A 27276-nucleotide genomic window follows, 5' to 3' on the forward strand; every position below is an offset into this window, starting at 1 on the left:
GTAAAGTATTTTATTTTTTGATAAGGCAATATGTGAATTAATGATTCATGATTAGAATTTGAAGTTTGGAGTTTTACTTGGAGAATGCCGCCTAGGATGTCGAGTAATTCCATAGAAATGTGAATAGAAATTGTTTTGTTCTTACGTCCGACAATGCTCCAATACATTAAACTATTTAATTCAAAATGCGCTTGAAGTTGATATAAATAAAAAATCGCTAAAAATCATATTTTACAAAATTTACAAACATGTAAAATTCTGATCATTGTTTAGAATCTTTTAGAGTTTCTAACAAAGTAAAGACAATTGCTCATATTGATATTTATTTAAATTTAAAATAAAATATCTTTCCATAATATTGTACCACTGTTAAAACTAGTGCATTCCATTTTATATGTCATTTTTCCCAAATGGTCCATGGACTTTAAACTGAATTAAACTGAAATGTCTTTTCTACCTAAAGTTGTCTAATGAAACTATGATTTAAAGCACTATTGTGCCAGTGTGCAATAAATTACGATAAAAAAATTAACACCCCCTCACCATAACTATGCCCTTGCATCATAGAACTATTCTAAAGCAACATTTACGTATTTATTTTATTTTATAAGAAAGAAACAAACAAGTTATAGAAACCTAATTACATGTTTCTAATTATTATAAAACTAACTGCACAATAATAAAGATATTAGGGAATACTTAGTCAGAACTAGACGAGGAATATCTCTCAAGAAAAATCCGTATTGGAAATGACTTCCCGAAACTTGACCAATAAAGTATTCAAAAATGCCTATTGATATTCTATCGTGATATTTATTAACAATTTCACATATACTGTTAGTCAACGTTTTAGTATTTGTATTAAACATTATTTTCGTGGGACGTATCTGGTGGACAAGTATATTTATGTTTATTTGTGAGAGCAGATAAGGAGTGTCGAGGCTTCTATTTAAGATTTTTTGTAAAAAACAGTATATTTCGCCTAATTTTCCTATGTTCTAACTTACCGATTTTAAATTGTATACGATAAGGCTCATAAGATGTAAATACAGGAGTAGTAAAAAATGTTTTGTAATATAAGTACTTTATGAATTTATTTTGTATTGTTTCAATTGTATGGCTGAGACATTGTTTTGAAGGTGTCCAAATTATCGACCCATATTGCAGGCGGCTACGAATAAGTATATTAAATAAACATATAATAGAGTTAATGTTTTTGAATTCACCATTAGTAATTCATTAGTAATTTCATTTATATGTTTTCTAAAACTTAAATCAGATTCAAAGTATATTCCTAAATCTTTGGTTGAATATATTCTGCTAAGAGTATTACGGTTCATTGAATAAGTAGTGCCTATAAATACAAGAGAGCAATTGCGAGAAAGAATCATAGATGCTGCAAATGAAATTAGAAATAATCCCTCCGTTATAGTCCAAGTATGCCGATCATTTATTCGACACTGTATTTGTTGCATATAGGCACAAGGAGCGCAATTTGAACATTTGTTATAACATATTTTTTTACTGCTTTTAATTATATGCTTTATTTAAAAATGTTTACGTAAGTTAATTAGTTTAAATAAATTGTTATAAAGTACCTAGAATTATGTTTTCCCTACACGAAACAAGTATATCTTTTTTATGTAGAAGTGGTCAAGGATTTCGATTTTCGAAAAAGAATTACGATTTTGACAAATAAAAAAAGTTTCGGAACTTTGGCTTGCCTCCACCGTAGGGACACCTCTGAAAACAATATGTCAATTTGGTTCAGATAAAGTATTTCTTCGTAGAAAATGGTACTTCTATATAAAATCAATCAATTTATATTGAAGCATTTTCGAGATTTTTTAAAAAAATTGTGTCTTAATGGCCCCTATAAAGGGGCGTAGCGCGACAAGGGGGCGTTTTCGGACACATATCGATATGAACTTTTTTGCTCAAAATTACTTTCTCAATCATCTGTGTTCGTATGGCACACCGGAAATGAAACACCCTGTATAATAAGGTGTGTTCATTTCTCTTTAGTTGGTCCTATTATTCATCATTTTACTCTTTATCAATGTTTTAAAATTATCGTAATAGAGGTTATAGATGGAATATTATATGAAATATACAAAACCTCAAACAAATATACCGGGTGATTCAGTTTGATATTCGCGACCTCGTATCTCTTTTATTTTAATAAATTGCTATAACAAATAAAACAAACAAAATGACATAATTAGATCGTCTCCATGGTAACATATGTCAAAATTACTATAGTCGACTGTTTTTGTTCAAATGGCACACTATATATATATTTTTTTATCAATTCTGGAAGATATTTTTTTTCTGCATTCAGCTATGTAAGGATGTCTATGGTTTTGTTAGAAATAGAAAATAGAAAATAGCAAAAAAGATGAACCCTACTTTCAGTAGCTTTATTCTAAAAAATGATAGCCAGCTGCGGAAATAATTGAAATTGACGTTTCTAAATAACGGTTTGTCAAAATAATTGACATTTTGTACCTACCTACCCACCTATAACTAATTATAACATGAATACTTACAGTTCTTACCAAGAAAAACTAGATATGATTTTAATTTATGGAGAGGGCCGAAAGAACGCTAAAGCTGCCAGGTATTTATACCAACATCGTTTTCCGCAGATACAACTTCCTTCAGATAAAATTTTCGTTAAAGTTAGCCAGGAATTTGGCGGTAGATGGAAGTTTTCAAAAGAGAAGAAGAGCTTTTAAACCCTTCTGGTTCTGGGCAAGAGATGAAAAACATTCGATAAAGGTGTTAAATGGCCTGTTAGATCTCCGGATCTCACTGCTATAGATTTATTTCTTTGGCCTTACCTAAATGATATTGACGATCTTAAAAACAGAATAAGAGTAGAACGTCGGAGATTAAATGAAGAAGCACTAGAATGTGTTTGTAGAGAGGGAGTGATAAACAGAGCTATTGTGTGTTTGGAAGCAAATGGAGGTCATTTTGAACATTTGAAATAAATATTGTTTTAAATTGTTATATTATTATTGTATTAAAAATAAAATACGTTACCTTAAAAAACATAGTAGCTTGTTTCCGCAGCTGGCTATCATTTTTCAGAATAAAGCTACGAAAAGTAGAGTTAATCTTTTTTGCTGTTTTTCTAGCAATATTTCTAATGAAACTATAGACTTCCTTACATAGCTGAACGCAGAAAAAAAATATCCTCCAGAATTGATAAAAAAATATATATTGTGCCATTTATTGAACAAAAACAGTTTACTATATCAATTTTAACATATGCTACCATGGAGGCGATCTAAATAATGTTATTTTATAGAGTTTGAACGGCGATTTAAACATATATAGGGTTTGTTATAGCTATTTGTTAAAATAAAAGAGATACAGGGCCGCGAATACCAAACTGAATCACCCGGTATATGTATTATTATAAATTGCATGTTCGGTATATTTTGTATTCGGTCAAAAGTTTTAATAATAAATTTTCTTTTATCTTTTGCACACCCTGATGATTGATACCAGGGCAGATTGTTTGACTTCACTTAACAGGAGTTTTAGGAAAAAATTTTGAATTTATTTAAGTATTTCCTTAAAATCTTTAAAATAAAGTACATATAACAATAGTTTCTTAAAAATAAAGTTATATTTGATCATAATATCTTACGAATTGTTACGTGTTAATAGAACTATGTTTCGTTGGAAATTTAATTTGCTATTCTATCTTAAAAGGTTTGTTTTGGCGTTACATTGTTACAAGTTAACCTTCTCATGCAATCATTACATGTTTCTAAAAAAAGAATTGTAAATATTTGTTAATGCACTAATTATGTGCCGAGTACAATTTTTAATAAGTACATTTAAAGTTGTTTAAATGTGAAATATTTACTTCCTGCAGAGAACATTGTTACTAGACAAGTCCTATTGTAGGATTACATTGTCTACGAAAACATCACTTGGTAAAGTACCTCATTAGTATTCCTTGAAACTGATAAAGCTATTAAATTTATGTTTCATTGCAGTAATAACAGTGCAAAATGTATTGAAACAGGATTCAGTTTGTTGTTGAAAAAGGTCTATGAACATCAGCCTGCAGAGGATCGCAATTGACGTCATTTGAAATAAAGCTGCTACTCAGTTTGCCACGTAGATCCCCGTTTAGGTTCGGGCATAATCGTTGATGAACTCCACATAAATACTGCAGGAAAGGGTACAAAATTTCAATTTTAAAATTATCGTCGTGAAGCAAAAAGTGGTATATTTTTTAATATGTATACTAATCCATTCAACAGAAAACATTCCACAATCCGGCAAGTTATTGACCGTTTCTTGCACCCTGAGTGCAACAACAATAAGAAATCCAAGGGAAAATTTGAGGACTTCAAAAAGCAAGGATTAGAAAAAAACAAGAAAGCTAAGTATTGTAACGGATATAACAAGACGTGGATGGTGTTGACGTGACTTGCCTTAGCAACAGTACGATACAAAGGAATTTTACTGATGTTTCTAAGGTTAGTGACAATTTATTATTTGCAATTATTTTTATTGTTTCATCTTATAAGCTGTGATGCAACTGTCTTATCCAAACACTTTTTATAAAACTAGATTTCATGCAGTTTTCATTTTTTATTTCACCACCTTATTAATTTTTTTTCAATGGAAATTAGATTTAATATATAGAAATTAATTATACAGTGTAAATGACATAAACAATTAAATTCAAAGAGTAATTTTCATAAATGCATGATTAGTGATATAAATTTTTAAATATATAGTGTGTCCCACTTAAGCATTAGCCACCCGTGTAAAATTGTTATTTATTGACCGATTTGTTTCAACCTTTTTTTATTTGATAGATCTCAGAAAAAGGAGTAGAATGTATAACTTCCGTATTTTCGTGGTCTAAGTCATGGCCAACTGAGACGCGTTTTATAGCAAGAAAAAACTAGCAGTAATATTAGCGATTTTTTTTTCGACAAAAACTGCACCGGATTCTTATTCAGGACTATCTAAAACCCTACGTGTACCAATTTTTGTTGTGATAGAATACAGGGTGTTTCAGAAATTTAAACCTTATACCAACTGAAGATTTATTTACGAAGCACATGCATTATTTGAATATTGTGTATCAGTATTATTCAAATTAGTAATAAAGGAAACTTATTATTATTATTATTATTAGAAAGAGAAACAATAAACGTTTATTTAATAGAAAATTGAGCATTTCCAATTTTTAACTATTTAGTGAAAATTTTATTATTACTGATAAAAATATTCAAATAATGCATTTGCTATATAGAGATCTATCAAACAAAAAAAAGTTTAAACAAATCGGTCAATAAATAACAATTTTACATGGGTGGCTAATGATTAAGTGGGACACACTGTATGTATATGTTTACAACAACTACGTAATACCTATCTCATTTACTACTATAAATCGTCGCTCTAATGTATCGCAATTAAAATATATCAGGGCTATAAAAAGTGGGCAAATTTTCACAATTATTTTATATATAAATTTCTGTGTTGTAATCTTTCAGGTGAAATGCATACTGTTACAATTCATATATATATATATATTTAAAATTTGTTTGATTATCTGTACAATGTGGTATTATTTCTTTCTGAATAATTAATATGAAAAACAGTATACAAGGTGTCCGATTTGTGGGTGTACACACTACAGAAATATTTACATAACTTTTATACCCTTTCATCTTGTTTCCCTTTCTATCTGGCAAAGATGCTAAAGACCGAAAATTTAGGAGATTTTCCTTAGAAAAATAAACATTAGAATGTGACATAAATATGCATTGGTTCCATAGTAGCATTGACTTTCTTTATCCATTGTACTTGTAAAGTAAATAAACTAAAATATTGTACAAACTGTCAAAGCAAACACGTACATATCGCTACAATCAGGGAAAAGAGAGAATTTCAAGGAACGACAAACATACGTTGTGTTTCAATGAAAAAAAAAAAAGAAAAGGTGTACAAGATAGTTGCACAAAAAAAATCAAAGCAAAATGTCAAAAATTATTTGTAGTTCAACTGTTTTATGTCCAATTCTGTGTGCGTTTTTTCAACGACGGAGACATAGTTCGATTACAAAAAAAAAAATGTTTTAAAAAAATCTTGTTTCAGGTTAAAAGAAATTTTATGCAAATTTCAAATATTTAAATTTATAGTTAGTTAAATTTTATATTAAATAAAAACATAATGAAGAACTAGAAGTGGTAAAAAAATATCGCATACTTAAAAAACTGAATACAAACTCGTTTTACAGAAATAAAAAAAAATCGGAAATAAAACAGCTACTAACATTACAGAAAAACGACCAAAAATGAAAAAACACTTTTTTAAAATCAAGCCCGTAACATTTTAACTACTTTTTTTTATTTTTTCGAGAGATACTATACGCTCCTCCTGTACATGCTTTAACAAAGTAAGCACAAAACAAACAAAGCTCATATATTTTCTATCAAATAGAGATTAAGGATACGCATATTTAGAAACCATACTTCCTGAAAATTGTAAATCCGTAGTCTGTTACGATTTATTATCAGGTGCCAATTTCTTATGAGAATGTATGAGCAATTTTTTATGCGAAATCCTTTTTTAAATTTACATATTATTACGCCGATTGAAATAAATGAAAATGTAGAACATGTAGATTGTTTTCTACTTATTACGTTAATGGATTCTTCTCTATGTGAATATAAATTATATACTTAATTATCTACTTTACAAACAATGCATATTTTATTTTGTAAAAAAACATACATTTTTGTTTAAAATTTTTTTAAATATTTAGTACATCTGTTAAAATATTTCTTAGTTATAACACATTTGCATTTCTTAATATTAAGTATATTAAATACCAGAAAAAAATAATTAAAATTTAAAAATTAAATTACCAGGCGCATTCGCCAATTTATCGATGTTTATAGAAACTAGTTATCTTCGCTTGAGAAGTTGGTTGTAGTGATATAATCGGATTATAAATCAAATGTCGATTAATAGTGTTTTTCATACAAAGTGTGGCATTGTAGTCCAATTGCCCTAGTCAAAATTGTATTTAAAGGTGGCATTAATTCCAAAGTGAACATTTTTTGCATGTAGCTAGTTCTTTGGTAATAGATGAGAAAAAAATATTCTGCACGGGAGCGGATCGGGAAAATTCAAGAAATAGTCCGAAAACTGCAAAAACACTTGTTTCGTGAATAACTTGAAAAGTATGAGAAATTTCACAAACATGCAAAGAACCAATGTTGTACAGCATAAAATTCTCTATAAAATAGATATGTATGATATTTTTGAGAAAATTGAATTATATGCCATTATTTTAATTTTTTACTCCAAAAAATTATGATGAAGGTGAAATAATATAAAGAGACAAGAGATTCGTAGGAAATTGAGGATTTATTATAGCTGGAATGTTTTTTTTAATGCCATCCACAAAATATACACTAGATCCACTGAGTTATCTATGATAATTCATCTTTGTCGCTATAAGGGATGCTTTGTATACGAAATCTCGTCGCCATTCTTGTTTTCATGGAAAAACAATAATTAAACATAGGTATTAAAATCTTAATCTTTTTCCACAGACTTGTTCCTACGCTTCTAATGTTTCAACTAATCTATTACAGTATCAGGTAATTTATAAGCTGCGCAACACATTTTCTGTCTTATTTTCAAAATTGATAACAGCAACAGGTGACATTGAATTACTGACACCTTTTCACATCGGGAGATCGTTGCCTACATATCCAGGTAGAAACCAGTATATTAGATGGAAAGAGTAGGTTTTGAGCTACAATTTGCTATTGTATTCTTCTCCGGTAATCTGTGTTACGGGAGTTTTCATTCCTGCCTCTTTTTTCGGGTGTTTTTCAAACTTTAGAAAATATTGGATGAAAATAGAGTTATAATGATTTTTTTCATATTCGTAAATAACGGGTATGAAATAATAAATCCATGTACTAAAAAAAGTGGATCCAGCGCTTATAGCCTAAAAATATGAATGAAATGAAATGAAACATTGTCAAATTTTAGCCGCGATCATTTAATTTAAAATGCATGTTGCATTTTGGTTTTATATTGGTATATACTTGCCCAGCTTGTTTTGATTGATTGGTTGTCCTATTAACTTTCTAAAAAATCGCAAAGTTCCACATCCACGCAGTTTTTCTTAAGGAAGAATTATTTTTCCCTATAAAATAGCGTATAGAAGCAAAGCTCCCTCTTTCGAACAAACACTTTTCATGCATTTTCATCAACAAACGAAAGAGTAGTCGCACATTTAGTGCAGCACCGCTTTGAAATACCTACATGTTTTTCTGGCAGATTTGCATTTTATCGAAATCCCTAAATATTTTCTAAATAATACACTGTAAGAAAAAATCAATAGAAACCTTTTTTGTAGAGAATTTCATGCGCTACAAATTTGAATCCAAGCATGTTTGTGAAATTCTCAATACTTTTCAAGTTATTCACAAAATGCGTTTTTTACAGTTGTCCGGCCATTTTTCGAATTTTCCCGGCCCGCTCCCGGTCCCGGTAAGAACAATTTTTTTTTCCTCATTTACTAACAAAATAACCCTTTAGAAAATGGACTATTAGTTTGACGAAGTTTCTAAACGATAATACAAAAAAAATGTTAAAATTAAAATTTGTAGGAATCAAGAAACTTAAAATTTAAAACTAAATCAAATATCAAACTAGGTTAAGGTTTTATAATTACTTTAACGGAACACTTTTTATATTTTAGAAAAATAAAAATTCCTGACTAAATTCTGATACAATTAGTTCCACATTTTATTGCAACGTTACCCAGATATTTAAATTTTAGAAAAAAATCTCTTGAGAGTTGAAACTTTTAACTGCTGACACTTAGAAATGTTTGATAGTGTGGTAGATAATGATTAGCTAGTAATAAGTGTGTGCGTGTTTAAAAATGGCACTGATTCATCACCAAATAGCCAGCGTTTGTCATATTCTGTTTATTGATTCATTTACTGTATTTTTATATATGCCCAAGTAAAGTACAAAGGCAAAAGAAAAAGAAAGCGCATTCTTAATTAAAATTGTACAGAAATGGAACACAAAGAGCTGAAAATTTTATTCTTACTGTTTTGTATGAAATATTATGAAATCGAAATTGAATTTTCTTTAATTTATCAAATAATTCAATTTCCGGTTTTCAATTTTTATTAAGGATAGTCTGTACCCAACTTATCAGTTTTTGGAAGACAACAATGTTTTTGAAAAAAATATATTTTTCAGTGTTATTTTCGCTTTCATAAGATGGTTTTTGAAATATCTCACATTGTTAGTGTTAGTTACAAACTAACTATAAAAATTTTACTTGTTAATATTTATCAGTTTGTGTCATAAAATAATTTTCAATTACGTACGATGAAATAATACCTAATAATAAGTAATTAAGAGTCTTCTTGATGTCACTTGTGACGTGCATTGTTTGAATTATTATTTCTACTAGTGTAACTAGCCTAAAATTTGCGATACATAAAAAGTTTTACTTGATACTAATGAAACTTTTAATAAATACAGATACAGAAACATCTCTAACAGTTGAACACTTCATTTTAACATTTATTTAATGGTTCGGTGAGAAAATTGAAAAATATGGTAAAAATTGCGAAATATAGATTTTCTTTATCAAATGTCAAAAAAAAATTATTCAAAATTCAATGTTAGGTCCATGCACGAAACTTTTCTTAATGTTATTTTTTAAAATATAGTTTAATATAAATAAAAACCATATTGCATATTCACCATAAATATGAAATTAACTTAATTTTTAACAACATTAGAGCAAAAAGAACATTATTATATTATTATAGGTATTATGTTTCTTTTTCATTATTTTCTTTATACATATTGAAATACTTTTGATTAAAAATTATGATTTCTTTAGTAAATAGACATTGACTATGATCCCAATAAGAATAATTATTGATCATTTCCTACAGGGTAATTTCTACAATTACGCAAATATTGCATTGGATTACACCCTTAATATCTAGTAAACGGCTAACATCATTTGTTAGTAGAATCTCCCATCAGACATAAATCGGTTTGAAGCCTATCTGTTCTCATCAGATAACCGATCAATGATTTAGCAATTTTGGATGTTTATATTATTTATTCAAAGTTTATTTCGCCTAGTGCGACACTATTAATGTCTTAATAGGATTAGTAAGTCACTCTATGTCAGTAGGTACAATGCAATGGGCATTGGGCAGCAATGACATTTAAGAAATTGCATCATTTCATCATCCCACAAACTAAATACTTAATAATTTATTTATTTTTATTAAGAATAAATTCAAATTTATACTGCAAAATTTAGTAAAATCTTAAAAATATTTTTCATTTATGTCTACAGTTTTCTAATTTAAAACTATTTAAAAAGTACAAATTGGAGAAAAAAGTGAAGAGATGTCTGAAACAAATTCCATTTTTTCATTTTTTTTTTCTATTTATATAGGCCTAAAACTACTGTGAATAGATTTTTTAATTAATTATTCGTACTATTTTCTTCAATCTTTTCGTGAAACCAATGGTTAGGTGATCCCTATATTTTTTTCAATATTGCAATAATGACAATTTAAAACGTTCCGTTGCATTAATGCCAAGTACGATTGATATAGAAATTAAAAAAATTATTTGCATTGTTTCTAGATATCTAAATAATAAATAATATCTGAGTGTGACATAAAAGTTTAGTAACTGTCTATAAGAACTACCACGTGTAGCAGTATGTCGTTCCAATTCAAATTCTAGATACAGTTAATTGGCTTCATTAAATGCGCTGTACGCCGACAAAGGATTAGGTTTGTTCCTCATTCATTGTTTCATTACAGAGCCACGAATGTCCACTTTATTGGCCTTGAAGTAATATTTATGCTTCTGACAATTTAACAGTTCAGACAGAAATAAACTGAAACGTTAATACCGTAATCCAATAAGTACAGAAAATATAAAAAACTAAAATTTATTTTTGAATCACTTAACTTGTATTTAAAACTTATTTAAAATACTGGTAACGGCTGAAATTTTTTGAATGAGATACCTATATGTATTCAGGCAGTCTACTATAAGAGGGCCACTCCTATGTATCTCGCTTAATACAAGATGCACGTCAAAAATCTTTATATGTTTTTTTGCATTTTTTTAGGCCTTGATGCATGTAATAACAAATTTGAGATCCATGGTCAACTTTATGAGAAATCATAAAAAAACCGGAAAAGTACAGAAAGTTTAGGGCCGTCTAACTTTTTTTATTTTAAGAGATAGAGAAAACTTATTTTAATAAAATTTCATGGCAAAATTGATATCTTTCACCTGGTGTAAACAAATTTTTGAAGTATCGTATGTAATTTGCTGCGCCCTCTACGCGGACAGAAAAAAAATTTATCGAAGCAGGCTGTGGATACAAAACATTGCTTGTTTTTTCCTCTTTGATGCGATGTACTACATGTTGCCTTTATATTTTATATTTATTACATTTTTATAATTTTGGTATCAAAAATGTAGATTAATGTATAGAAATTGTTTTAAACAGGTCAACTACAAAAAATTTTATGATTATAATGTACTTTTTTGAAGCTAAACATTTGTAATATCTGGTACCCATCAATTTACCATCATAGAAGTAAGGTCCTATGATTTTGGCATCAAGAATTCTAACCCAAACATTTACTGAAAACCTTTGTTGAAATCCAGTTTTTCCGTGCCAATGTCCATTAGTCCATATGAAGTAAATGTTCCTATTAAAAAATCCATTATTACAAAAATTAGGCACATCTGATCAGAAAACTCTTCTGCATATAAAAGGATTTTCCCTCTTTCTTTCTTGTCACCACCTACAACCCTAATCTCTTCGGTTTATCTTCCTCCCTCAAGCTCAAGAGGTGCACTTTTTTCACCTTATAACATTTGAAACCATTTTTTTCGTAATATCCTTCTTGCACTATCCTTTTCTAAATTGTAGTTCACTTCAATCTCTCACTGTTTTGCTCATTTTTCCTATTTACATAATTTAAAATTCTGTTAACAACACCTGATTTTATTAGTGAATGTTTTCTACATTCCGCAAGTGCTTGAATATAATTGAAATTGCATTGTTAGTACAATACAAATATATTATACTTCTCAATATGTGAAAATATCATTATTATTCAAAATTTTAGTTTTTCAAATTACAGTTAACTAACAATTTACAAACCAACAGTTATGTATAAACTATAACAATAAACGATTTGTTAAATAATGACATTACTGGGATAACACATTTGTTTCATAGCGTGTTACATTTAGCATAAGCTACTTTGTGCAAGAACAATGTTGAAGGCTCAGTTTTCTCTAAAGTAAAAAACTAATATTATAATGTGAAAAGAAAATCAATCTGTATTGAGCAAGAGAAGTGAATTATATTTATTAAATTTTTTATAGTTGATACGTGTCTATAACAATTTCTACGTTTAACATTTTTTATACCAAAATTATAAAAAATACAGGCAACATGAAACGAAATGCATGAAAGAGGAAAAAACAAGCAATATTTTGTAGCCACAGCCTGCTTTGATGACAATTTTTTTTTGTCCGCATAGGGGCGCAGCAAATTACATACGATATTTTAAAAATCTGTTTGCACTAGGTGAAAGATATCAATTTTGCCATGAAATTTTATTAAAATAAGTTTTCTCTATCTCTTAAAATAAAAAAGTTAGACGGCCCTAAGCTTTCGCTACTTTTCCGTTTTTTTTTTATGATTTCTCATAAAGTTGACCATGGACCTCAAATTTGTTTTTACGGGCATAAAGGCCTTAAAAAATGCAACAAAAAACATATGGCCCTCTTATAGTAGACAACCTGTATATACAGGCTGTCTCATAAAAAACGCCACAAGTCATAACTCCGTTATTTATTGTCTGATTTTAAAAAACAAAAAATTAAATGAAATTGCTCTAAATACACTATAGAGGGAGCCTATTAGAGTTAATTTACTATTTTTTTTTTTGAAAAGCGATAGTCAACATTTTTTTAAATGGCATTATAGTTTTTTTTGTGCGGATTTATTTTCTGAATTCAACGATGTATATGAATTTGACTTTTGTAAAGCATTTATTACAGAAAAGACGACAAAATGTTAGTCGATGCCGCATTCGGCGCCCGGCCACATATTCATGACAAATGTATTTTAACTAATCATTTGTGCCACGGAAAACAAAAAAAAAATAGCAAAGCAAATAGGTAAAACTAGGAAGAGAATTTTATAGTCAACAGAAAAGAATCAATACAATGAATATCAATTAAAAGAAAAACAATTTAATTAAAAACATTAACTATTATAGAAAGTTCAACACGAAATAACATTACATAACAAAACACATTAAACGAAGAACAACAAACACAAAACAACTAAAGAAACAAATTGTAGTCGTCGTTTTTTATCGTTTTCTTCTAATGCTTGTACTTTTTGAAGAATGTATGTCATGAATTTGTGCGTTTTCAATATTGCATGTACAGTTCTCTTTGATGTTCTAATATTATTAGAAATTTCCCGAATGAAAGTTCTTGGGTTTTCTTCAACGTTAAGAACATTGAGTTCTATGTTTTCATTAAATTGGTATTCTTCTCGCTTTGATTTCTTAAAAGCATCATATAATAGTTCCTCAGATTTTCTTCAAATCTTTCAAATTTACGTGGTTCTGAAAACTTTGAGGAAATAGTTCTCTGTAAAGGCGGACTGCTGCACCACGATTTTTATTACAGCGAAAGTATAACTGAATTATGCCCGTCAATTGACTATTACTCATATTTTGCTTTTTCAATAAACAACCTGCTGTAAATGACACAGAAAGATTATATTGCGTAGAAAACTGGGACGCAAACGCTAAATGACATTACTTGCATTGTTGTATTATTTTTTGTTTTCCAAGCATACATGATTAGTCAAAATATGTTTGTCGTCAATTAAGCGACCGTGAGCTAATAATATGGTATTGACTAATATTTCAATGCTTTTTCTGTAATACATGTTTCACAAAAGTATATGTACATCGTCGAGTTGACTTAGTTGACTATCGCTTTTCAAAAAAATAATAATAAATACGCTCCAATAGGCTCACTATAGTATATTTAGAGCCATTTCATATAATTTTTTTTTAAATCAGGAGTATAAATGACGGAGTTATGGCTATAATAGGACTAATAATCCCGAAACACAATTTAAAAATAATTATTTAATAATTCAAGAAATGCAATACAAATACAAAAATAATAAACTACTCTGCTTTTTTACGTTCTCATTTAACGTCCTGAATTAAATTTTAATTACATGTTTGAAGAAAAACGATACAAAAGCTATTTGTTTTCTGTTTATGGACCTACAACTCGAAAACAAATGAAGGTTTTAAATTTCAGACTTGGGAGTTAATTTTCATTTTGTCTTAAAATTCAAGTTCGACAATGTGTCACTGGTTTTACCTTATTTCTAATCATTTGTGAGATAATTTGGAATTAAACAGAAAATAGGACGGTTTATAACAGTTATGCTCCATAAACACAAATGTTTAGATTTATGTTCTTGACCCTCAATGACTTGGGTATTTCCAAAGATCGTTCAAATAAATGAAGGATGCATACAGCAGATGGGTTTTAAGCTTTCAGATGGTATAGTTAGTTGAAAGATTCCTATAGAAGCTTTCCTACGCCTCCAGCGACATAACTGAACCTGGCTGTAAAGTCTTTGGAATTTCTTTGTGGTCAAGCCAAATTAGCCAAATTAACATACACTTTGTCATTTCAAGGCTTAATTTTTAAAGTAATAATGTCGATTCGCTAATCAAACAACCGCAGTTAATTCAGAAAGATTAGAAATAAATATTCGTAAAGTGTGATACTAAATTAAAATACCTGCTAAGCAAAACCAGTTCAATTTTTAAAGAATAGGAATAAAATCGGATAGATATAAATAGATTCTGATTATTTTCTAACATTTATTATATTCTACCGTTTCTTGAGACTTATTTTCGTTTTGTTTCAGACTATGGTAGCGGAGTGTACCTGAGAAGATTACGTAGTGTCTCGAAGCTTCATTGAAGGAATGTGTTATATTAATTAGTATAGACTGTACTTATTGTAGCAATTAAAGATTATGTAAATATCATAGATAACTAAAATATTAAAATTGTTTCTATGGTAGGTTGAAAGACTGTTAGTTACAAAATTGAAAATAAAAACTGAATACATAAATAAAGTTTTTTGTTTTATTTTCCCACCGATTAATCTGGAACACTGGACTGAATTAGGTTTGTGTCGCTAAAATATTAATTAAATAACATAACATAATTTCCGAAGCGATGAGAATAAAGTAAAGAAATAATAATATTAACTAAAATTCCAACATATTTTCCGAAACAATCAGAATAAGGTCAGAATAAAAGAATAAATCAGAATAATAATAGGATTAGCTAAAATTCCAAAATAAAATTTGTTTGACTTTAATAAGAGTAGTTTCATATGTATAGACATTAGAAATAGATATTTATTAAAACTATAGTATTTATTATTAATCCTTCATATTTGAGAAAATATTTGAAATATTATTAACGACACCTAATAATAGAGACCAAAAAAGAAAAGTATAAAGCATTAATGAAAATGAATGTACCTAGGTATCGAGATTATGAACACTATAGTTATGAACATAACAATCACTAGGTACATAATCTTCACCAAATTAAATTTTAACTGTTTTCTCATACCTTAAGACTTTTTACTCTTTATTAAAGGTATTAAGTTAATTCAAACAAATCCTATCAAATTAAGTCAAACAACATTCTTCGATACCAGAAATCTAGGTGCGCAAAATACATCCGCCTTCACAGACATGATTGCTAAATCCAGGTACTGCAGGAAACACTACTCTATGTGCATGTTCCAACTGTTATTGGAGTACACCACAATACTCATTAAAGAGTTAGTAAAAAATAATTATCTAAAATAAACTTATATGTTTAAATAAATAATAAAAAAACATGCTTACATTCTCAATATATGTTCACATTCTCAAATATCACAGGTCAACATTTAGTTTGAAAAAAAACACCGGATTCTACCTAGATACCCAGGGGTTTTTGGAGTCGCTGATTTCGATGCCGAGAAAATTCATACATAGATTTTTTGGGTCGCTGAGTCTGAATCCGATGTCGATTGACCTCTATCACCTCATTTTCAAGGTCGTTTGAAGGTTAAAGTAAGAATAGGAAGTGAAAAAAATTGGAAGAAATTTTTACGAATGCTCACCTCCCAGTTGATGTCTGCCTTTTTACCTGCACACAGGTCAAATATTCTTAACTAAGGCTTCTTCTAATATCTGTTTTTATTAAATGTTACCATTAGATCTGAAGTTTTTCAATTGGGAAACATAATTTAGATTAAGTTGTTACGTAAAGTTCATTGTCCCCCACTTGAGTTATGTTGATTTGTTGATAATTTATTTTGTATCTGAAATGTTATTAATATTATAGACTACAAGCCCATCGGAAATTTCCAAGAGGTCATTTGACCCAGCATGAATTACTTATAAATCAATACTACCACATATAACAATAACTTTAGAAACTATGCCGTCAATTCTTGTTGGTACAGGTGAGTACACAGGTAGACTAAACCTGTTCACAAGGCGGGGGGTTTCGGTAAAACATTTTTGTACGGCATTTCTAAAGTTTATAGGTTATACAAAAAAAAATGAACCTCAACCTAATGCCGTACAAAAATAGCAATATCGGAAGCCAGGAAAATTTTTGATTTTCCGAAAATTTTGGCCCGAGTTTTGGTAATTTATTACAGTACGGCATTTATACTGCAAGTTTCGGATCGATACATAGATAAATTTTTAATCGGCGCCGTACGTACTTGCTGATACAGGGATTAGGAATACAGGGTACAACCCTGTATTTGTAAGTAGCGTATGTGGGGGTGATTTGAAATCAAATTCACTAATTTTAATTCTATTTTATAAAATAATGACATTTTTGGCCATATGCCGTACATTTTAGGTTTTAAGGTCTGAGGAACAAAACTTTTTATTTTTAAGAATTCAAATTAATGTGTTTTAATTGGCTAATAAATTAACTGTAATTCTAGAAAAATTACACTACGTTTGAGTTTGTTGATTGGTATTTGGTGATTAATATTTCATAATTTTTCCCAGGTACTTTTTTTTATAGAATTTTGTTTTGCTAGCCTGTTATCCTAAATCTATTCTTTATAGGAACATTATTTAAAAATTGTATTAGTGTTTCCAGAAACTTAACAAAAAATCAAAATCAATTTGGTACATTTTATTACTAATCAATATTATAGATAGAGATATGTTTGTTCTCTCTGAACCAGTACAGGTTCAATATTTAGAGCCTTTTTCTTCAACTCTCATGTCAATTCAATTGTCAACTAAATCTATGTATGTCAGTTTCTTGTGTATATGTTTTTGTGAGATAGATAGAAACTGTCAAATTTTATAAGGAGGTGCAAAAAACTAGTCTTAGAATATCTGTTACCTAAAAGGAAAATTTTGAGTTAAACGTGAATGGAGTGAATTACACTACACTGATTATAAAAATATATTTATTTCTTAAGGTTTATGTACAAAATTATATAAAATCTATAAACAAATAGGTATTTAAATATTAATAATTAATATGATTATTATAGTATCACAAAGGTAAATAAATGTGTACGTATTATTATAGCTTTTAAATTTCTATTTGCGCTATTACGTTCCATTTATTTTATTTTAGTTTTTTCTAAATCCTAGAAGTTGAACAGGAAGTCTGATATGCATAGTTTATATACAGAGAGTCTAAACAAATATAGGGAATTCTTTAGTTGAACAAGAAAATTAAAATTTTAATTGCAATAAATTATTCTAAAAATTTATCAACTACGAGATTCTGATAGATTTGAGATTTCTTTATTAAGACGTTTTAAATTCCTAATTTATAATTTTTATTTGTCAATTCATTTAATTGTCGTTTTATAGTAGACACATTATAAACAAAGAATGAATGTTACTGATGACCAGTCTCAAGGAATATTTTTGAATTTTTGTTGGTAAAAAGATACGGAGAGTTGAATTTAGGACATTCAAAATGTTCTAAAATAAAATTTAACTTCCTTGTGGTTTTCCTGCCAACGGGTTGTAGAATATTGTTCCAAAGCAAATTGGCCCCTGAAATATTAAAATTAACTATTATTTCAACAGAAAATTAATTTTTTAAAATTGATAAGATACATCAATTTTATTTCATTGGTACAGTGTTATAATTTCCTTACTAACCGCAGAAAAAGAACTGAATATTCCATAAGTTCCTGTAATAGATGCCATTATAATGTGGCAGATCATTTGAATCAAAAACAAAAGGTTTATTCAAATGATCTGCTACATGATAGGGAAATATTTAAAGAGCGTATACGAGAAGGAATAAATGAATTAAATGGGCCTCAAACTATTCGCAAAGTGTGCGAAAAATGTATTAAGTTAGCGGAAAAATGTGTTGAGGTGGGAGTTAGATTAAAAGTCAAAATAGAAATTTTGATTTTAAAATTTGTATTAAGGCATCATTTGAGGTTATAAACAGATTTGTTTCGTAAAAATGTTGTGTAAAATAATAAATAATGATACTTCTCTCTTGTGTATTTTCGTGTTTTTTTAATTTATGAGCACCCTGTATATCTAATCGAAGTTATTTGTATGATAGTCTCATTTTTTCGAGAGGCAGAACTTTTTATAGTGTGACATTTTTCGATAAAGTCAGAAACAAAAGAGTTTCTCCTCTTGTCGACTCCATCCGTGAACAAACTTTATATTAAAAATATAATAATACATGAAGAAAGAACTCCGAAATTTTGAGTTGAATATTGTTAACTAAAAATTTATTTTAGTAAAATTAATTTTTTTGTGATCTAAAGTTTAATATCTATTTCGTCATAAAAACACAAAAATAATCAATCTATAGAAAGCAAAAATACCTTCTGATAATATTTAGAATTAGAATAAAACAAAAATATTTTCATCAATTGGAAATTGCAGTGAAAATGTTACTGGTTAAATCCAGAAAACTACACTTATGTTAAATAAAAGCCATTCTACTAACCATTCACACATAATTAAATCTATATTTATTGAAGTAAATACAAAATTTAATGACATAATTAGTAAATTATCTACTGGAATTTATAGTTACAACAAAAGATAATATTTCTCAGGAAAAGTAATTATAAATACTACCGTAATTTACATTTTGCACATATCGATCACGTGAATTCTAAATTGAACGTATTGTTCGAATTATCAAATTAAGTAAGCAAAGTACAAAGAAATAAAACAGACTGTCATTTAAAAATATTGTTGTTTGATTAGACGCAGAATGTGCTCAAATTCAAATTAAATTACGTACAATGCCGCAAAGTCACTTCTGCACCTACAAAAGTATTAGCATACTAAATTTTATTCGTAAACACTAGGCATTGCAAAGTTATTTAGAATAAACTATTTTTTTTTACCAACTTTAACATTTTAAATGAAGCAACGTTGAATAGAGACAAGTTTGCTAAAATAGTTTATTTTACTCCCAAAAATCAATATATGTAGTTCCATGTACCTACCTACATGATACTACGCTATAGTACTATCATTGTGTCTGTTCAACTTTAATACTGATTACAACACTTCAAGGGGGATAGGAACCGTCTTTCTTGAGACGAGCTGTAGGAACAATTTAGGCCGCTCGTCCTTTAGAAGCGTTTTCGTCCGTTTTATTAATATCGATGTTAAGCTTTTTATCCGAGTTACTTGAAATAATCAGAGATAAATCGTCGGCATACATGGTAAAAGCTTTGTTACCTATTACATTTTCGATTGAATTGATATATAAAATAAAAAGCACAGGTCCCAGAATAGAGCCCTGCGGTACTCTCACTTCAATTAAGCTATAGTCAGAATTGATCTCATTCAGTATGGGATTTAATGTGTTGTGTAGACATATTGTTTCCGAAATTTTAAAAAACACAGTAACCAGTTCAACGGAACACCTCTTATGCCATAATCATAAAGTTTGGTAAGTAAATTATCGTGATTAACGCAGTCAAATGCTCTACTAAGATCACAGAAAATCCCGACAGGGCACTCGCCTGTATCAATACATCTAACTTCTTCGTAAAAAGAGTGTGTAGCCGTTATAGTGGACCGCCCTGAACGAAATCCGTGTTGGTTGTTAGTTAAAATTCTTGTTTTGTTTAAGAAATTTGTCAAACGTTCTAAATAAGTATATTAAAAAATCTTTGAAAAGCTGAGAGGAAGAGTAACTGGTCTATAGTTTTCTAATGATAAACGATCACTTTTTTTTAAATAGGTAGTACTTTTCCCACCTTTAAAGTGTCGGGAAAGATACCGGTTTGAAAGGATAGATTTACTAGATAGGCTGCATTATCACTTTTAAAACACGTTTTATTAAAAACATGGGAACGTCGTCTGATCCTGCGGATTTCTTATTTTTTAATTTATTTCTTAATAAATTTAATAGTTCACTTTCGGAGAAACAAAGTTTGATTTACTATTTTGTTAACACACACTCTATTATCAACGTTAACAGCAGATATATTCTCAACAATATTTTTTGGTGTATTAATAAAAAAACTATTATAAGTTGAAGCAACCTCAACAGGATCTTCAATTGTTACTCCATTATATTTTATTGATACTCCTACCTCTCTTTTTGTTGGGAATTTCATTTACTATATTTCAAGCTGCCTTTGCTGCATGATCCGAATTATTAATTTTATTTTGGTAATATATTCTTTTTGTGTCTCTTATTGTAGATAATATGTGCTTATTTTTAGCTATTTTATAGACAGGAACTAAATCGGCGTAATTTGTTTTTAAATGAAAGAGTTTTAAGACGAGAGCTAGATCTTCTGACTTCATCATTAATAATCTGGATGATTATCTTTTGGGAAATTAGTTATCTTATCCGATTTCTGACGAATCCAATTCGGACGAAAACGCATCCAAAGGACTACCGGCCTTTACTCCAAGGCCTCGGTATATTTATATACACGATATTTTACTTTATATTTCGGAATTTATTTATATTTTAGAACCGATAAAAACTATGAAAAATAATTTTTATTAAACTAGATTCCGGAAAGGTTGCGTTTTCGAGATATAAAATATCAATTTTTTAAAATATATTTTTTATATCTCTCGAACGAATTGTGGAATCATCATTATATTTAGACTTTCTGCTAATCGTGGCTATCAATTGATGTTAGATAAATAATGGCACTTAGAAGTACACTGAGTACCACTTTTTAAGGTATCTTTAAGCTAAAATTTCCATAATTTCTATCCGACAAACTTTAAAGTTAGATGTTTGCCCTACTTTTACTTACTTTAAGTAGTTTTTTAATATATTAACATTTAGTGTTAACTCTATTAAATTATTACTCACTGAAGAATAAAATACAGAATATATTTTTATTTAGTCAGCAACAACAGAATAAACGTAACAAATTGAAGAAGAAATTAATTATATTATAATTGCGTAAAATGGAGCACACCTGCTGCAATACATTTTTGGCACCGGCGAACCAATGAGTTGTTCTAATTAACAATATGTTTTAGCTTGTCCCAAAAAAATCCAAAGGATTAATATCGCCTGACATTCGAGGCCACGAAGCTGAGACTTCGCCCGAATACACCGGATGTTTTGGTCGTAATGTGCTGGAGCACCATCTATTTAAATCCAGCTATTTGGGCATACATTCAGGGATAAATCTTCAAGGATTTCGTAAAGATCATTCTCCAAAAAATCGTGAAACAGGATTGAATTTAATCGCGACATCAGAAATTGTGATCCACACAGATTAACATCAAAATTTTCCGCCCAAACATTTATAGTAAATTGATATTGAAATTTAACTGGTCTTACGCACTTCAGATTTTCCTGCGCTCGCACCCGTAAATTATGGAAATTTACCGCACTAGCTCTAGTAAAGCAAACTTTATCGGTCCGTAATACTTTATGCATAAAATAGATATTCGTTTTTTAGTTCGCAACACTCGTCTACAAAAATTCAAAAGTTTCTCTCTAGGCACTAATTCTTGTACAGGCTGGTCCATTTTAGATGGGATTTCAGGGTATCTCAGAAACTACTAAAGATATGATAAATCTGACACCACGTTCTCGAGCTCGATTTTCATGGCAAACTCGACTGTCAAGTCAGAAATTTGCTATCTTTATTTGTTTCTGAGTTACAGGGCGTTTCTCGTTATTGTGACACTTTTGAACATGTCTGTATCTCAGCTGTTAAATAAGTTAGAGTTAAAGTGAAAACTGCTCAAGGCTGACGTAGAATTGAATGCCGGTATTAGATTTTTAGTAGGTCTTAAGATTTCGGAGTTATGACCCAAAGTTATAATTTTTTAAATGGAAATTGTAGCTGGTTATGACCTAAAAAAATGGAGATTTTATTTTGCTTTTCAGCAATATACCACATGCTATAAATATTTTTCCAAACACAGAAGATACGGGGTGTTTTATATATAAATTCGATCCTTTTTTACATTTTAATATGGCTGGCTATGAAAATACATACACAACTATAATTCTTACTTTTACAAAACTCATATCTGTAAAAATATGACGTTTATTTAAAATATACATTACAGATAAGAAAAGACAGGGTTTTCAAATTTTTATTCCACTTCAACTGAAGTTACAATATTAAACGTAAATTAAACAATAGTAAGTACCTACATCAATAAAAACTTTCAAAAATGATAGCTAAATGTTCAAATTGCCGTCCCTCAACTGTCACACATTTCACGCATCTTCTGGCAACGCTTCGGGTAGCATTCATTAAATGTATAGGTATTTGAAATATTATTAAAAGGAATTTTAAATATAATGTCTTTTAGAAAACCTCAAAGGAAAAAGTCCAACGGACTCAAATCAGGTACCCTAGCTGGCCATCTGAACGGTCCGTTTGTTCCTATCCACCTATGTCCTAAAATTTCGTTAGTATTATATTATCACACAAGTATATGTTGTGGAAAAAAAAATGTAACATATATATAAAACTCCCCGTATCTCCCGTCTCTACTTTTTTAGGCCATGGTCAGCTACGATTTCCATTAAAAAAATATAACTTTGGGTCATAACTCCGAAATCTTAAGATCTACTAAAAATCTAATACTGGCATTCAATTCTACGCCAAAGATTTAGTCTTGAGCAGTGTTTACTTTAACTCTAACTTATTTAACAGCTGAGATACAGATATGTTAAAAAGTGTCACGATAACGAGAAACGCCCTGTAACTGAGAAACAAATGAAGATAGCAAATTTCCGATCTGATAGTCGAGTTTGTCATGAAAATCGAGCTCGAGAACGTGGTGTCAGATTTATCATATCTTTAGTAGTTTCTGAAATACCCTGAATTACCATCGAAAATGGACCAGCCTGTACAGATTGCAAATGGAAAGTTTTTTGTTGTCTCGTTTGGGTACCCTAAAAATTTTCATAGGCAATACGCAAAGTCGATAAACAACTTATGTATCAAGTACTCGAATTCATATTGACGTCATAGACAAAGAAGTATTTGTTCATTTATTTTCTGTCTATTTGCGATGTTGTTCACCTTCGTTGCGTAAAACAAATTGGGAAAATCGCCGATGAAGATCAACAAAAACTTGGGTATTTGGGAATCCTTCGGTTTGGAAACCTTCTACGGTATTCCGCAACCACAAAGTATGAATTTCCGCTACAAAATCCATAAATGTAGTGAATATCTGCATATTTAAATTTTTGTTAGCAGTTTTCAAAATATGACAGTTATTCTATTTTTTTATAAAATATTAAAAGATAAAAAGTGAAAGTATATATATAGGATATACTGTGTATATGCGGAATATTGTACAAAAGACGTCAGTACAAGGCTAAAGGAACATAAAGTGTCACATAATAACAACATAGGAAAAGTCAGCCTCTGCAGCTCACATGCAATAAACCTAACTAATAACAGAATTTTGGTGTGAGAGAGAAGATTTTGGCTAATAGTCTACAGGAAAGCAGTAGGTATCCAGAAGAATCGGGATAATTTCAACATAGGCGAAAGGTTAGTCTGTCTGGAATTTGAAAACGGCTAGAACGACAGGGAGAATGACTACTAGCTATGAACTTAACTCGACTAACCAAAGGAGCAGTATATAGGTACAGTAAATATAAATACCAGACAGAGCTCTTAATCTCTAGTTTCATAGTCTCATAGTTTCTTCTGAAGAAGAGAGCGATATGTCTGTCGAAACGTCATACCGACGACGTGGCAACCAGCTTGGAAATTGTTCAACCATTAACAACTGCCACGAAAGACTGTAAAGCTTTCTATGATTGTTGTAACCTAGTGATAAATTTAAAAGCTGAATATTTTCAATTTTGCTTACCTAATGCATGGCCTTTCTGAGAAAAATGAAAACAATCGTGTGTAATGTACGATATATCAATAACTTCGTCGAATTTGCGTGCGGGGTCATCCGGAGCATTAAATAACTTCATAAAAGGTTGGAGCACAACGGTAAAATCGTCCTTCTGGTCATACCTTCCACTGAGAATCTAAAAAGCAAATTTATTACTTTCGCTATATTTTGGACAATCATTTACAAAAGTTTTACATCATCTTTAGTTTTAATATTTGTTTTAAGAGATATTCATATTTCTATTTTTATAAAATGCACTTATGGGAAAAATTAAAAAAAACAAAAAAATTTTTCGTGAATTTTGTGATTTTCGGAAGGTTGTATTTCAGTGAAAAATCGAGATAAAAAAGCATTTTGAAGCTTTATGTCTCTAGTTTCCAGATAAGAAATACATCGAGAAACAAATTTTCCAAATTTTTTTATTAGGACTCTCCATGGACTATCGATATCTCGGCAACCAATAGTCGCACGGGAATCATTCAAAAATCAAATTGAAGCTGAATAAATAAGCTAACTCACGTTTGAATTTATTGAGATTGAAACAATTTTCCTGAGTCCATGGGCAACCCTAAAAGAAAAAAAAAATGGAAACTTTTTTCTCGAAGTATTTCTTCTGATTGTTTGATAACCATGGCTTTAAATATGTTGAAACTAGAGACTTAAGTTTCAAAATTTTTTTATCTCGATACGACCATTTTTCATTGAGTAGAGCCTTCCGAAAATCACTACATAATTAATGAAAATTTTTTGGTCCCTAAATTTTTTCCACTAGTGTAGTTTAAATTAAATTTATTTCGAACTTATAACTAAAATCAACTGATTTGGGCACCGAAAAAAGTCTCTATTACGAAATTTTATAAATTCACAACGGAGAAGTGAATAACAAAAAAATAATATCAGGGATTATGGATATCCTACCAATTAATGCAAGAATTTTACTGATTAACCTATTACATGTCCGGACACAAGTAATGTTAAGTCGAATATAACATGTAGTTACTTTACATATACTCTTGTTTGCGCCCGATTTCAGGCGAATAAATTATTGTATTCAATAGACTGTAGTTTTTTTGTTCAAATATACATAAAGACATTCGGGCTTAATTCGTACTTTGTGTTAGATGTATTTTTTAACATACATGTGATTTGTTGTTGATCAAATGAAGAATGAAAATCTATAGATTTAAATGAACTATAAAAAATCGGTCAACATTGTAGGTTCTAAAAAATAAGCAACATTTTACAAAAAAACACTAAAATGGCGCCTAGCGAAAAATCGCATATTACTACAAATTAATAATAACAAAAGAAATCTTCAATAATTTTAAAATATTATATGGTTTATCATTATCCATTTTTAGTAGTATCTATAATTTTGATAAAAAAACCGAGCAAAGTTTAGTGGAATAATTAAGATATTGTTATATATGCACATTATATTATTGTATATTATATTTATTGTAATTTAATTTATTTTTGATGATTAAAACACAAAAATTATCAATGTGGAAAGAAGTCAGCATTTGTGACGTATTTAATACGCCTATGCACATAATTTTAAAATTTCGGCATACTCGGATTTCTGTCTGCTGTTTTCTTTCCTTTCGTTAGGTTTAGGGCTCCTGATACATTTCTTTTTATTAGTTTACGGTTGGCATTAATTGTATTAAAATAAAAACTTTTTGGTTAAAAATGGCTCTAGCTCCACAAGGAGGCATTTTAGAGAAAAAGTGCAGGAATAAAAATTTTTTACTTTGACCCTATTAACACGTCTGTGTTAATGTCAAAATCTTAACTATTTTAATAAAACAAGATTTCCACTGATTTTTAACTATTTTTTTAAAGTTAGGGAAAAATTCTGACCTGGTGGAACATTTATGATGTCTCCATCGTCTTCAGCGGGTCAAAATACAGGAGGTAATTTTTTAATTATTATTAAGTATATGAAAAAAGAAAATTGTAGAATCAGTAATTGATTATTTTTTTACTTTCAGGCATTTTCAGAATATCCTTGATTTTTTAGCAGAAACTTCATAAATTTAAAATCTTAGGCACATAGGTGTACAAAATATTTTGCGATCTAAATATAGGAAACTTGAGACTTGTGGGTTTTAAGAAATACTGACTGGTGCTACATCGATATATTTTTAATAAAAAGGAATATCAAAAATATAACATTTTTCTTTCTATTTTTACACTTGTAAACATTTTAATTAAAAATATTAAAAAAAAAACTTTCCCTAAATGGAGGGCACTCCTAGTAGGGGGTTATTTTTGTTAAACAACTCTTGCTAATAAAACTCTCACTCTGAAAAAATAGGCAAACAAAAATACGTAATTTTTCACAGGTGGCAAAATACTCAAATAAATAAGAAGAGAAAAAACTAAAACTAAGTCACAAATAAAGAAATTTAAACAATAGTCTTGATAATGTCCAATGTTGTAAACTAAATAGTATCAGCAAATGCAATACAAGAGCAGAGAGATAATTGAAAAGTAATAGATTTAAAATTAATTACAAATTCGTTTCTATCTTATTTTATTACGAGGAGACATTAATTTATTTACATATTGCATTATTTGCATTGCAGGTATTGAATTTTCATTTCCTATAGTTTATTTTAACAAAATATAGAATAACATTATTTTGTCCATTCTTATTTAAATTTTATATAATCAATTTTTAAAATATATTTGTCTTGTAATAC

At 29.2% G+C, this 27276-nt stretch overlaps 1 protein-coding gene across 1 annotated transcript in view; it reads right to left on the reverse strand.

Moving 5' to 3' along the window:
• Positions 1-18068: 18068 nt before the first annotated feature.
• Positions 18069-27276, reverse strand: part of LOC108905153 (phospholipase B1, membrane-associated-like) — a 41444-nt gene continuing 32236 nt past the window's right edge. The window contains exons 5-6 of the mRNA XM_018707931.1: positions 24536-24704; positions 18069-18265 (exon numbers count right to left, since the gene is read on the reverse strand). Of these exons, the coding sequence (XP_018563447.1) occupies positions 18105-18265; positions 24536-24704 (330 nt within the window). The 3' untranslated portion in view covers positions 18069-18104. The remainder of the gene's footprint in view (positions 18266-24535; positions 24705-27276) is intronic.

This window comes from Anoplophora glabripennis, unplaced genomic scaffold (genome assembly GCF_000390285.2).
Source record: "Anoplophora glabripennis isolate ALB-LARVAE unplaced genomic scaffold, Agla_2.0 scaffold264, whole genome shotgun sequence".
Taxonomy (NCBI): Eukaryota; Metazoa; Arthropoda; class Insecta; order Coleoptera; family Cerambycidae; genus Anoplophora; species Anoplophora glabripennis.